The sequence below is a fragment of the Paramormyrops kingsleyae genome, chromosome 12 (genome assembly GCF_048594095.1).
Source record: "Paramormyrops kingsleyae isolate MSU_618 chromosome 12, PKINGS_0.4, whole genome shotgun sequence".
Classification (NCBI taxonomy): Eukaryota; Metazoa; Chordata; class Actinopteri; order Osteoglossiformes; family Mormyridae; genus Paramormyrops; species Paramormyrops kingsleyae.
The window spans coordinates 26,252,506-26,263,765 of NC_132808.1; the positions used below are offsets into that span (position 1 = coordinate 26,252,506).

The following is an 11,260-nucleotide window of genomic DNA, read 5'->3' on the forward strand; positions in this document are numbered from 1 at the left end:
TCCGCCCCTGGGGATGGGCGGAGGCTCCGAGCTCCGAGGCGGGGCGGCCAGCCGGAGGGAGTGCTCTTTCAGCCGTGGCTTCACAGCAATCTCGGCCACGTTTGGGTCCACGAAAGCCCCGAAGAACCTCCTGGCAATTTCTGGAAGTAAGGCGCTGCCGTCCCGTTGCTTCTTATCCGGTGTTTTATGGGCTGACTGGTCGCTTTGCTCTAACTCCGTCCCGCTCCCAATGCGGAACGTAAAAGCTCGACAGCTTTCGGTACCGACCCAGATGCCATTTCTATTTCTTTACTCTCTATTTAAAGGACGAACAGTCCAGTTTTAGTTTCGATAAATCCGGCGCTGTCGTTTGGTGCCGTCTCAGACATTAACTACTTATTGCTTCTTCTAAATAGGTTTTATGGTTTAGATCAAAAACGGGTTAGATCAGATGCGATTTCTACAGGTGTCTGGGGTCCTCTGTTGTGTTTAATTGTGTTTAATTGTGTATCATTTCTCCGCGAAGGTATAAATCAAGTTCAAGGATTAGTGTCGTAACCGATCATACTGAAGTTTCCTTGCTGGCGATGCTGTGCGGGTGATAACCTGATGGAGCCCATAAGGCATATTATGGGCTAAACGTACAGTAGTGCCCTTCATTCACCGTGGGTGACTGCGTGTAGTCCGGGCTTTGCGCTCGCAGAAACGCCCACCTGACTAAGCACGGCAGACCTTCCTAAAGATATATGGACGTCGGAGCTCGGGGAACATTATACCTCTGCTCGGCAAATCCTACCTTTGGGGATTCCTCCCCCCAGCGTCGGTAAACCGTTCCGTGGGAGGGATCCATATTTCTTTAGGTTGAAAGTGGCAGCCCCAGCAGGGGACCAAGGTGACATTTTGTCAATGGGCCCAGAATTTCTGGTGAGCTCTAGGGTTCCCAGGGTAACCCCACCTTGCTGTACCGCACGTGCTAACCGCCACCGCTCTCGTTAGGAATGTACAATAGGCTAGATAAAGGCACGGTACTGCAGTTGGTATTTCTGATAGAGAAACCTGCTTAGATATTACAGTTCATGTATGAGCTGTGTAGTTGCATATTAATGCATTTTATGCTGAGTTTGTTTTCACCCTGAATGTCTGACTTTCTGTATCTGCTTTGAATCTCTGGGTTTTACCCTGAAAGTGTCCATGTCCACTGTCAGGCTCCTGGGGAGGCGCCCTGACTGCTGCTGTTCTCCTGTCCGAGGCGGGCTCCTCTGTGTGGGATGTGCCCGGAGCACGGTGGCCTTTCTGCCCTGCACCGCCACTGTCCTGCCACCATGTGGCGTCATGTCTCACTGCCCAGTTTTCACTGCAAATCGCATTAGACAAATGGCTGTGTTGCTGATGGGAGACATGAGATGAGTTCCAGCTGAGACACTTGAGTGCTGCAGGATGCATTAGCATTTGCTAAAGAGAGCCGAATGCAGGAACAAGCCTTTGATTTTCCATATATTATTACAGAAAATGAAGATTACGGTGAATCACTGGCCCACCGAATGTGCCCTCGTCATCTGAGACATGGGGAAGTGTTGGGGCTCCAGGCTCGCTTTGATGAAGCAAAATGTTTCCGGTTAATAGCTGCACCCTGGACCCGTTTGGGGTGCCGTGTTTTCCTGCAGAGCTGTAAATCCGCGGTGAAGTTTTTTAGGGAAGTCTGCAGCCTCTGTGACTGCGATGTTCAGGTAATGAGGAGATAACAGGACAGGAAAAGGCAGTGTGGAGAAAAACACAGACTCCACATGGGGCTCAAAGTCTCCCCATCGTTAAAGAAGGCTTGTGTGATGGAGATGCTGCCTAAGGCTTCAGCTCTGTGTCCCGTGTGAGACAGAGCGTCCCGTGTGAGACAGAGCGTCCCCAGTGAGACAGAGCATCCCGTGTGAGACAGAGCGTCCCCAGTGAGACTGAGCGTCCCCAGTGAGACAGAGCGTCCCGTGTGAGACTGAGCGTCCCGTGTGAGACTGAGCGTCCCGTGTGAGACTGAGTGTCCCAGATGAGACAGAGCGTCCTGTGTGCAACCGTGTCTCGCATATGAGACTGAGTGTCAATGACACAGAGCATCCAATATGAGACCATATGTCCTCTGTGAAACTGAGTGTCTCTAATGAGGCAGAGTGTCCCGTGTGAAGCCACGCATCCCGTGTAAGACCATGTGTGCAATGTAAGTCTGAGTATCCTCTGTGTGAGACCGTGTGTCCAGTCTGGGTTTGAGTATCCTCTATGTGAGACCATGTGTGCAGTCTAAGTCTGTGTCCCCTGTGTGAGGCAGTGTGTTCAGTCTGGGTCTGAGTATCCTCTATGTGAGACCATGTGTGCAGTCTAAGTCTGAGTGTCCCTTGTGTGAGGCCATGTGTTCAGTCTGGATCTGAGTATCCTCTATGTGAGACCATGTGTGCAGTCTGAGTCTGAGTGTCCCCTGTGTGAGGCCGTGTGTTCAGTCTGGGACTGAGTATCCTCTATGTGAGACCATGTGTGCAGTCTGAGTCTGAGTGTCCCCTGTGTGAGGTCGTGTGTTCAGTCTGGGACTGAGTATTCTCTATGTGAGACCATGTGTGCAGTCTAAGTCTGAGTGTCCCTTGTGTGAGGCCGTGTGTCCAGTGTGAAACTGACCGTCCTGTATGAGACTGAGTGTCCTTCAACGATGGCATCAATGCTGGTCTCTCCATTAGATTGTCCCATATGGTTGCCCCTCAGATAAAGTGTCTCCATAATCCCACAAGAACACATGACAGGAGTTTCCATCACAGATGAGCGGTTTGAGTGCCACCATGCTGATCATGCAGTGACGTCATCAGCTGGATCTCAGGCTGGAAACACTGGCTACGTTCACACTGCAGGGCTTAATGCTCAATTCTGATTTTCTGCTCAGGTCAGATTTTTTGTTTGCCTGTTCACATTACTCTTTCTAAAGTGGTCAATATCATATTTCCATGTGAACGGTTCAACTATACTGAATTGGCCCACGTGCGCACAAAACAACAAAGACACAATGACGTGCATTCGCAAAAACAAAGACGTCACTTTATTGATTCGAAAACTGCCCGGTTACGATATGAGCCTTCCAGTTTTGCTCAAACAGATTTATCTCCCCAGATACTTTAAAACCAGCACCTCACTGTCCCTCCACTGGCCAGCTTCTGTGCTCTCCTCCATGTTTGGCACTTTGACGGGGACATATGGTGACTTCCGCCTGCGCAGAATTGTGACGAACGTCGATCGAGAGTGACGTAAAAGTCGCATGAATTCCGATTTTGCTGTTCAGACTAAGGTCGCATTGCAAAAAAATCAGACCTGTATCCGATTTATGACCACATACTGAAGTGGCCCAAATTGGAATTGAAAAAATCGTATTCCATGTGACTTGTGCTGTTCACATTGTCCTGAAAAAATGCAATCTGAGTCATATGAGCAGAAAATCGGATTTGGGCCACATTTGTCCTGCCCTGTGAACGTAGGCACTATGAACAGGACCCTCTCAGGCTTTCGGCCACATTCCTGATTGTTTGTTTGTTTGGAAGGCAAGCCCCCCAGGGAGATAGAGAGTAAGCTGACAGCCCGCATAATGAGCCTTTTAAGAAAAAGGCGGATGTGTTTCAGGAACCACGCAATAGCAAATGGCCTTTGAAGGAATCTTTTATGACAATAGATTGGTACTGAGCTCAAGCGAAGCAGAAAAACCTGTATAGCTTGTCATTGCCCGGAATGGCCTGGAATGCTGGAGCACAGCAGCACAGCCACACAGCCGCACAGCCGCACAGTCCTCCACTGATCTGCGGCTGCTGAGCAGGAAACGGACTCCTTTTCTGTGCTGGTTCTGTGCTGTAGATTTTATCAGAAAATGTGAGCTGATTTAGCTAGGGCTGCCTTGTCAATGACTATCCCTGTGGGTACGGCCTGACCCCTGACCCTATCACAGGTGGGTCGCGGCTGTGTTTACGGCTTCTGTGGCTGCTGCAGAGACAGGGCTGTGCTGTGCCTCCACTGTGTATTTTTGGTCACCAGGCTGTATGTAGTTAGTGGGTGTGCCAGATTGTTGAATGAATTCCAGTTCCTTAATAGTGAAGCGTAAAGCTGCCTTTGTTTAGCTCCGCTCTGCATCGCTGCCAAGCACGCAGGTCACCTGATCCAGTGGCTCTGGGTCACGTGAACATATCAGCCGCTGTCTTGAGTAATTGCACCACTCGTAGTATGGAATGCATGCTATCCACTGCTGATATTCCCAGCCATGTGTGCCTGCTTTGCCAAATACCTGCGTAGCCGTGTGACTGGCCGTGTGCCTGCATAGCCGTGTGCGTAGCTGTGTTCCTGTATGGCCATGTTCCTGTGTGGGCATATGTGGCTGTATAGCTGTGTTCTCTGCTGCATAGCTGTGCACCTGTATGACTGTACATTTGCATCACTGTGTGAAAGCTTGCCTATGTGGTTATGTGCCTGCGTGGCTGTGTCTGCGCCTGCGTGGCTGTGTCTGCGCCTGCGTGGCTGCGCCTGCGTGGCTGCGCCTGCGTGGCTGCACCTGCGCCTGCGTGGCTGCATCTGTGCCTGCGCCTGCATGGCTGTGTCTGCGCCTGCGTGTCCCTGTCGGCATGGAAGCAGCCTGCGGAGGTGACGCCTCACACCCACCCTGGGTTCCCAGAGAGAGGGTGTGTACCTGCTGTGTACACAAGCCTCCACAGATCAGCTTGGCCTCCCAGCCTCACACACCCCAGCTTGGGCGTTTGTCTCCCACTTATCCTGCCCTGAGTGCCGGAGGCTGTCCCACACATTTACATACCGCCTTTCCTCTTAGGCCGGAGTCACTCAAATCTGATTTTTTCCTTAATGTGACACAGATTTGATGGTTTCAAGTCGTTTTCATGTGTGTCCTAGATCAGATACATGGTCATACGACATGACAATCAGATCAGAATTCATGTGGTTTTTTTTTGGCGTATACGCATGTGCTGAGTGTTTTTTGTTCTAGCTCATGCAAAGCGTGTCAGTGTGCATGTGCGCCATTTCGGAGGGCAGATGTGTTCATGTTACATTTAGATACAGGTACCCAATAATTACAAATGTGAACCGCAAAGATAAAATCCGATCTGAGCAAAAAAATCAGAATTGAGACAATGAGGCTTGTAATGTGAACCCAGCCAAAGTGAACCTAGCCAAAGTGAACCTAGCCAAAGTGAACCTAGCCAAAGAGCAGAGAACCCAGTTTGCTTAAAATAATTTCCTCCCCTTTAGTTTTACTGGTGGGCTGGGTGTCCCCCTGCCCTGTGCCCCATTCCCATCCGCCCCCACGACCCTGACCAGCATCAGCAGTTAGAAGATTGATGTGTCTGTAGTTTTATTGGATTTGTGGGGGTAAAAAGCACTTTTGTGCCAGTTGACTTGCGCTTCTGTCTGTATGGTCTTGCTCATTTCCTTGTCATTGTGAATTGGTTACAAGACACTAGAGGACAATCGATGTTCCTGCTTTGGTTTCACTGAAACCTCTGGGTGGGGTGGAGTGGGGGTTGATGACGTTTTGAGGAGGAATCTGAGTCCTTATCAGAAAAGCAGCACAGAGCTGAAAACCTGTTTGAGCGTGAGGATCGGCTCAGGCTGCCGGGCGGGGCTCCGTCCTTTCAGTCCTGCTTCGGAATCCTTTTAAACAGAAATCATTATGTCAGCCGTGAATAGCTCTGCCTCTCTTGTGCTGTTTTGGCTGCAGGAGAAATGTTGCGAAAATAGCTGGTCAATATGTGTATAAATAGATCTCTTATCATGGGTAATGGGCAGTTTTCTAACATTACTCAGCGCAAGCTTGCTATTCGTAAATTTGGAGAGTGATTCATCACTCCCCGGCACAACACTGAACGGCTCTATAGAATAATATAGTCATTTTTCAGATGACTAACTGTAATACCCCGTCTGCCCGCATAAGGACATACTGGCTCAGCGCCACAGAGGTTATGGGTTCGAATCCCTGGGAGCGCACACAAATTGTGACGCTTCCCTCTTCTGGAACAGGTTAAGTGGGTCTCACTGTCACTCCTTGCTGCCGTTCTTTTCCTGACTCAGGGGAATTCAGCATTTTCTCTTTTTTTCGTATCTTCTCCGTCAGGGTTGCAGTCCCGTTGCTGCTCGGGACAAACCCCCCGCCCCCCCCGTCATCCCAAAGGCCTGGCCCTCCGCAGCAGCCCCATGGCGAGATCTCAGCTCCCGGTAACAACAGCGCCCCCTAATGGGCATGTCGACATCCACACTGAAGATGGAATTAGCCCGCTGCCCAACGGCGTGCCGCGGGGCATCCCGCCCACGGACGGGGCCGACGGGACCCCTGAGCGGGCCCCTCGGATCTGCCTCTGCCACGGCCTTTGCCAGGGCCTCTGCCGGGCTATCAGGAAGCACAGAGACTACGTCACCATCTCGCTGTCGGACCCGCAGAGTGAGCAGCTGCCCTCGGAGTGGTGGAAGACCGCCGTGGCCTTCATCTACGCCCTCTTCAACCTGCTTCTCACCACCGTCATGATCACCGTGGTCCATGAGAGGGTTCCGGCCAAGGAGATCTGCGCCCCTTTGCCCGATAAATTCTTTGATTATTTTGACCGTGTCAGTTGGGCCTTTTCTGTGACCGAGATCAATGGGATGGTCCTGGTCAGCCTGTGGTTTGGGCATTGGCTCCTCCTCAGATACAAGTAAGTGGCCTCCTCCTTCACCTCCTCCTACTGCCCTCCTGTCCTTTGCAACCTATGTGCTTTTATTCAACAAACTATGCGATGCGCGTGTACCGCGCTCAGGGAGAACATCGGCGGTTCTGTGCACTTCGAGAGAGCCTCCGCCTTCTGGCTCGCGTTCGCCGGAAAGCCAGTAGAAACCGCGGTTCAGGTTGGCCCGGTTAACGGGGCTCGTGTGTCACGCTGCCGGCGCTCGCCTATAAAATGGAAAAGCGTCTCGCCTGGGATCGCTTACGAAAAAGACGAAAAGCTCGACTCATTGCTGCTTCCCCACTTCCCTGGTGGATGATTCTGGCTGCAAGAGCCCTGCAGGGCAGGGTGTCGGTTTGGGGGGGCTCCCACGCTGCCCTGCAGGGCAGGCTGTCGGTTTGGGGGGGGCTCCCACGCTGCCCTGCTTTGCGCTCTCGTTTCCGCCAGCTACACTCTGTCAGTTTGCAGACAGTGCCCCCCTCTTGCCGGATGTTTACATGCGTAGCTGCTGCTGGTTTGAGCCCCTGTCTGGGTTCGGGTCCTCATTAGCATTAGCTAATGCGCGGCAGGCCCGCTCTCTCCCGCGTCCAGGGGGCTGCAGAGGGGCCTCGTCTCACCATGTGCCTGCATCCCGCCAGGGCCATAGTGGGCAGACGGTTCTTCTTCCTGATGGGGACCCTGTACTTGTACCGCTGTATCACCATGTACATCACCACTCTGCCCGTGCCCGGCATGTTCATGAGCTGTGCGCCCAAGGTGAGTCAACCAGCCCGTCTGTGGCCCCCAGCCGGAGCCCCCGCTCTGCAGGTGTACCCTGTAACCTCCTCCATGGATCATGCTTGCAAAGGCAGGGTTGTGACTAATATAAACAGTGATCTGCGCTCCTCTCTGTCTCTCTGAGGATAGAGAGACAGGGGAGCCCTTGGTGCAGGTGATGTCGGTCCTGCGGCCCTCATGTTGTTTGCTGGGACCTTCACCTGGGATCCACAGCCGGCCATGTTTCTGCCTTACAGCAGACAGCACTGTAAATTATGACAGTAAATGGCTGCAGTCAGTAGGCTGGCTGATGTTTCATTGCCTTTGCGGAGCTGCTTCCCCTCATTACGCCGCAGTGATGCGCCGTAGCTGATGGACTGGCTCAGGTTATCGTGACGCGCTGTATTTGCGAAAGCTCCCGCACCCCCATCACCTCTGCTGCCCTCTGACCTCTGCCCCCTCAGCTGTACAGCGACTCACAGGCTAAGGTGCATCGCATCCTGCAGCTGATCTCGGGGGCGGGACTGTCTATCACCGGCTCGCACATGATGTGCGGCGACTTCCTGTACAGCGGCCACACCGTCATCCTGACCCTCACCTACCTGTTCATCAAAGAGTGTAGGTACACCCTGCTACCACAAGGGGGCACCCTTCCCCATGTCCTATGTGTCTGTTGGCAGCGCGAGGGTGACTGTTCCTCTGTCTCCGCAGACTCCCCGCGTTCTCTCTGCTGGGTGTGGTACCGGCGCCTCTGCCTGCTGCTGAGTGTCAGTGGTATCCTTGGCATCCTTCTGGGCCATGAGCACTATAGCGTGGATGTGGTGGTGGCCTACTTCGTCACGTCGCGCCTCTTCTGGTGGTACCACGCCATGGCCGAAGACCAGGTGAGCTTCAAACACGCCGCAAGGGCCAATCAGCCGGCAGCAATCAGAGGGCCCGCCTCCTCATTCTCGCGCTTCGAGTTTGTCTGCAGGTTACCTCAGTGCCGTGGAGTGTCTGGGGAGAGGCGCTACTTTCATTGCCATTAGATCTGGGCATGTCTGCCTCCATAAAAACCACCTGCCAGCTCAGATCACCGTTCATTCAAGGACTTATTTGTCTCTGCAGTAAAAGCGCGTCATGGACCAGACCGCACCCATGTGTCCATAAGGCGCAGAACCCCGGAATGACAGCACGTGGGAAAAACGAGAGTCATTGTGTGCATTTTGTTGTTTTTTTTTACACATTTACTTTACATAATATATAGAGGGCTTCTGATAAACAGAGCAGATCTTTGAGAAAAGTCTCTTCCAGTAACTGTACAGTCGTTCCGGAATGTGCTAAATACTGTCCTGAAGTTTCACCGGAGACGAGAGAGACGCGTCCTCAAGGGTCTGATTTCCTGCTTTTGTTACACCCTTCAGTCACTTGAATGAAGTGATTATTTTATGGAAATTGCCCCACCTCTACTTTTGGCTGTAAATATGATACATAAAACTTCAGTTCCACCAAGACTTTGGCAGGCAGTTCTCTCTTTGTCACTTATGGCTTCATTTCTCAGTAGCTTACTGCCCCCTGCTGGTCCTTACTGGTCCTGCTGTTTATGAACACACGACCTGTCCAGTGCCATGTGTTGCAGTGCGTTCATATCGGTCATCACTCCACACTTTAAATATGTTTTATTTTTGCACTGCAAAAAAAACTTTATGGCTGTTTTCTGATTTTGGTTTTCTTGCATGCACTTCGGATCCACACTCTCATGGACTTATGCTGATTTTCCTGGCTGTACACTAATTTTTGCTGTATTCATCTGGCTTTCACTCTCAGACCCAGAACCTGTCAAACCACTACCTCAGGAACATCTGGTGGGACCCCGTTTTCAGCTTCCTGGAGAAGAACGTGGGGACCTCGGTGCCATGCACCTTCTGCTGGCCCATGAGCTGGCCGCCCTCCTGCCTGAAAAACTCCTGCAAAAGATACTCCATGGTACAGAGCGCACGCGACGAGTGACGGGCCTCAGTCTGGGACCACTGCTCTGGTGGCGCCCAGGGTCACGTGTGACTGAACGTTACAGTACAGGCCAGCATGCTGTCACAAAGAAGATGATGGTGGGCATGAGGTATCCCAGCTGGTGCAGGATTAATGGGTAACTTGAATCAACGTGCACCAACTCTGTAAGGTGGTGTAATACACAGAATATCTGAAAGGGAATCAGGTAGAGATTGTTCCAGGTTAAAAAACGTTATGTATGTTGTTTTGATAAGTCCTGCACACCATTAATAGAGTATATTTATGAATAAAAATAATTCATGCATTATGAGAAATGTAAGATCAGGACTGAAGGGATTAAGTTGGTTGCGTCCTTGTGTACTCCGGACCACCCAAAAGATAAAGATATCAAACTGAAAGGCAAAGCAGCTTTAAGGCATGTCTATGAGACACTATGGAGACCTAAATGGCATTAGATACCCCGCACCTAGACAGGCATCCAGCGGCAAGTGCGTACTGTGCTTAGCTGTGGTCCCAGTTCTGGCTTATTGTTTACATGAATGCTGCCGCTAAGTGTGCCCAGATCCGTCCAGAAAGCTCAGCCTCTGGCACAGACCATACAGGCACAGACCATACGGACACAGACCATACCGGCACAGACCATACAGGCACAGACCATACGGGCACAGACCATACCGGCACAGACCATACGGGCACAGCCAGCTGCAGGTAACTCTGTGGTATTGTTGTATTTTTCTTCAGTCAAACAAGTCAGGTTCTCTGTTTGATGTTTTTAACACACAGATATGTCTAGCACAGTATGTCTCAATGTGACGTTTTACTGCAGTTCTTTCATGTATACATTTTATATTTAAAGTTTATTTTCCAGAGTGTGTATTTTCTGCTTTATATATTTTTATGACTGTGCAAATAATAATAAAAAAAAGGCAGTTATACGTTTATTAAATTGTTTTCAGTTTCGACCAGTAGCCTACTTTCACACATCTCACACTGCCTATGCTGGGGGGGTGGGGATGTCTCACTCTCAAAGTGAAGGGGTTAGGGTCGGGAATGATGGTCTTTTGGTTCATGTTCCTTAATGCCTCTCAACCACACGGCCACAGTGACGTTAATGGAGATGCACGGCAGCCTGCTTGGATCCGCTCTTTTACCACGGCTATTCCATCCGCTAGTGAACCGTCTCCACTGGACATCAATACTGATGAAATGTTGTATATAATAATAATAATAATAATAAAAATCAGCATTTAAAACGCTGTAAGTGTCAGGGACTGAAATTTACAAAGAACTGAATAGTAAATGTACTGACAGCATGTAACGAACGTTACAACTAAGCTGGGATGCGTCACACCCACCACACTCAAGGCAGATCGGCATTATGGTTCATTTCAAACTAAATCCAGAGTTTATCGTGAAAGTCATTTTTATACTGAAGGATGATTAATGCCAACAGAATCCTGCACCAACCCAGATCACCCTGGATGCTTCATGTTGATTCTTCTAAAAGTGTTACACTGGCATTGTGCAGTATTATCTGTTTGTAAAAGGCAGGTGAGTGTTAAATAAAGCGTAAACTGTGTACTAACAGTTGGCTGATGCTGACTGGCTTATTGGCGCCAAGCATGACATTAAAGGGAAAGAGGAGGAACTCTGACGACTACAGCGCCACCTACTAATCGCAGGCGATGTAACACGTTAACGTTCTGGTGTCCGGTACGATGTTCAAATCTTAAGACTGCACTACTGTAATTCACAACAATTAGTTTTATATAGCGCCTTTCCGGTCAGGGTCACCCGAAGGCACTCGACAGGGGTGTGTTGAAATC

The 11,260-nt window shown here is 50.6% G+C and overlaps 1 protein-coding gene across 1 annotated transcript; it reads left to right on the plus strand.

Annotated features, from left to right (window-relative positions):
- LOC111852109 (phosphatidylcholine:ceramide cholinephosphotransferase 2-like) lies at positions 1–10,375 on the plus strand. Its single transcript, XM_023827654.2, has 6 exons — positions 1–146; positions 6,107–6,680; positions 7,328–7,445; positions 7,910–8,063; positions 8,157–8,329; positions 9,252–10,375. The coding sequence occupies exons 1-6, from the start codon at positions 14–16 to the stop codon at positions 9,432–9,434; spliced, it is 1,335 nt and encodes a 444-aa protein (XP_023683422.2). The 5' UTR covers positions 1–13; the 3' UTR covers positions 9,435–10,375.
- Positions 10,376–11,260: the final 885 nt, after the last annotated feature.

What these genes read in the sequence shown, in the direction of transcription:
- LOC111852109 (XM_023827654.2), top strand. Translation starts at nt 14, where the DNA reads ATGGGCGGAGGCTCCGAGCTCCGAGGCGGGGCGGCCAGCCGGAGGGAG. An exon ending in TCATGAGCTGTGCGCCCAAG is followed by an intron (nt 7,446 to 7,909) that starts GTGAGTCAACCA and finishes CTGCCCCCTCAG; the next exon opens with CTGTACAGCGACTCACAGGC. An exon ending in CTACCTGTTCATCAAAGAGT is followed by an intron (nt 8,064 to 8,156) that starts GTAGGTACACCC and finishes CTGTCTCCGCAG; the next exon opens with ACTCCCCGCGTTCTCTCTGC.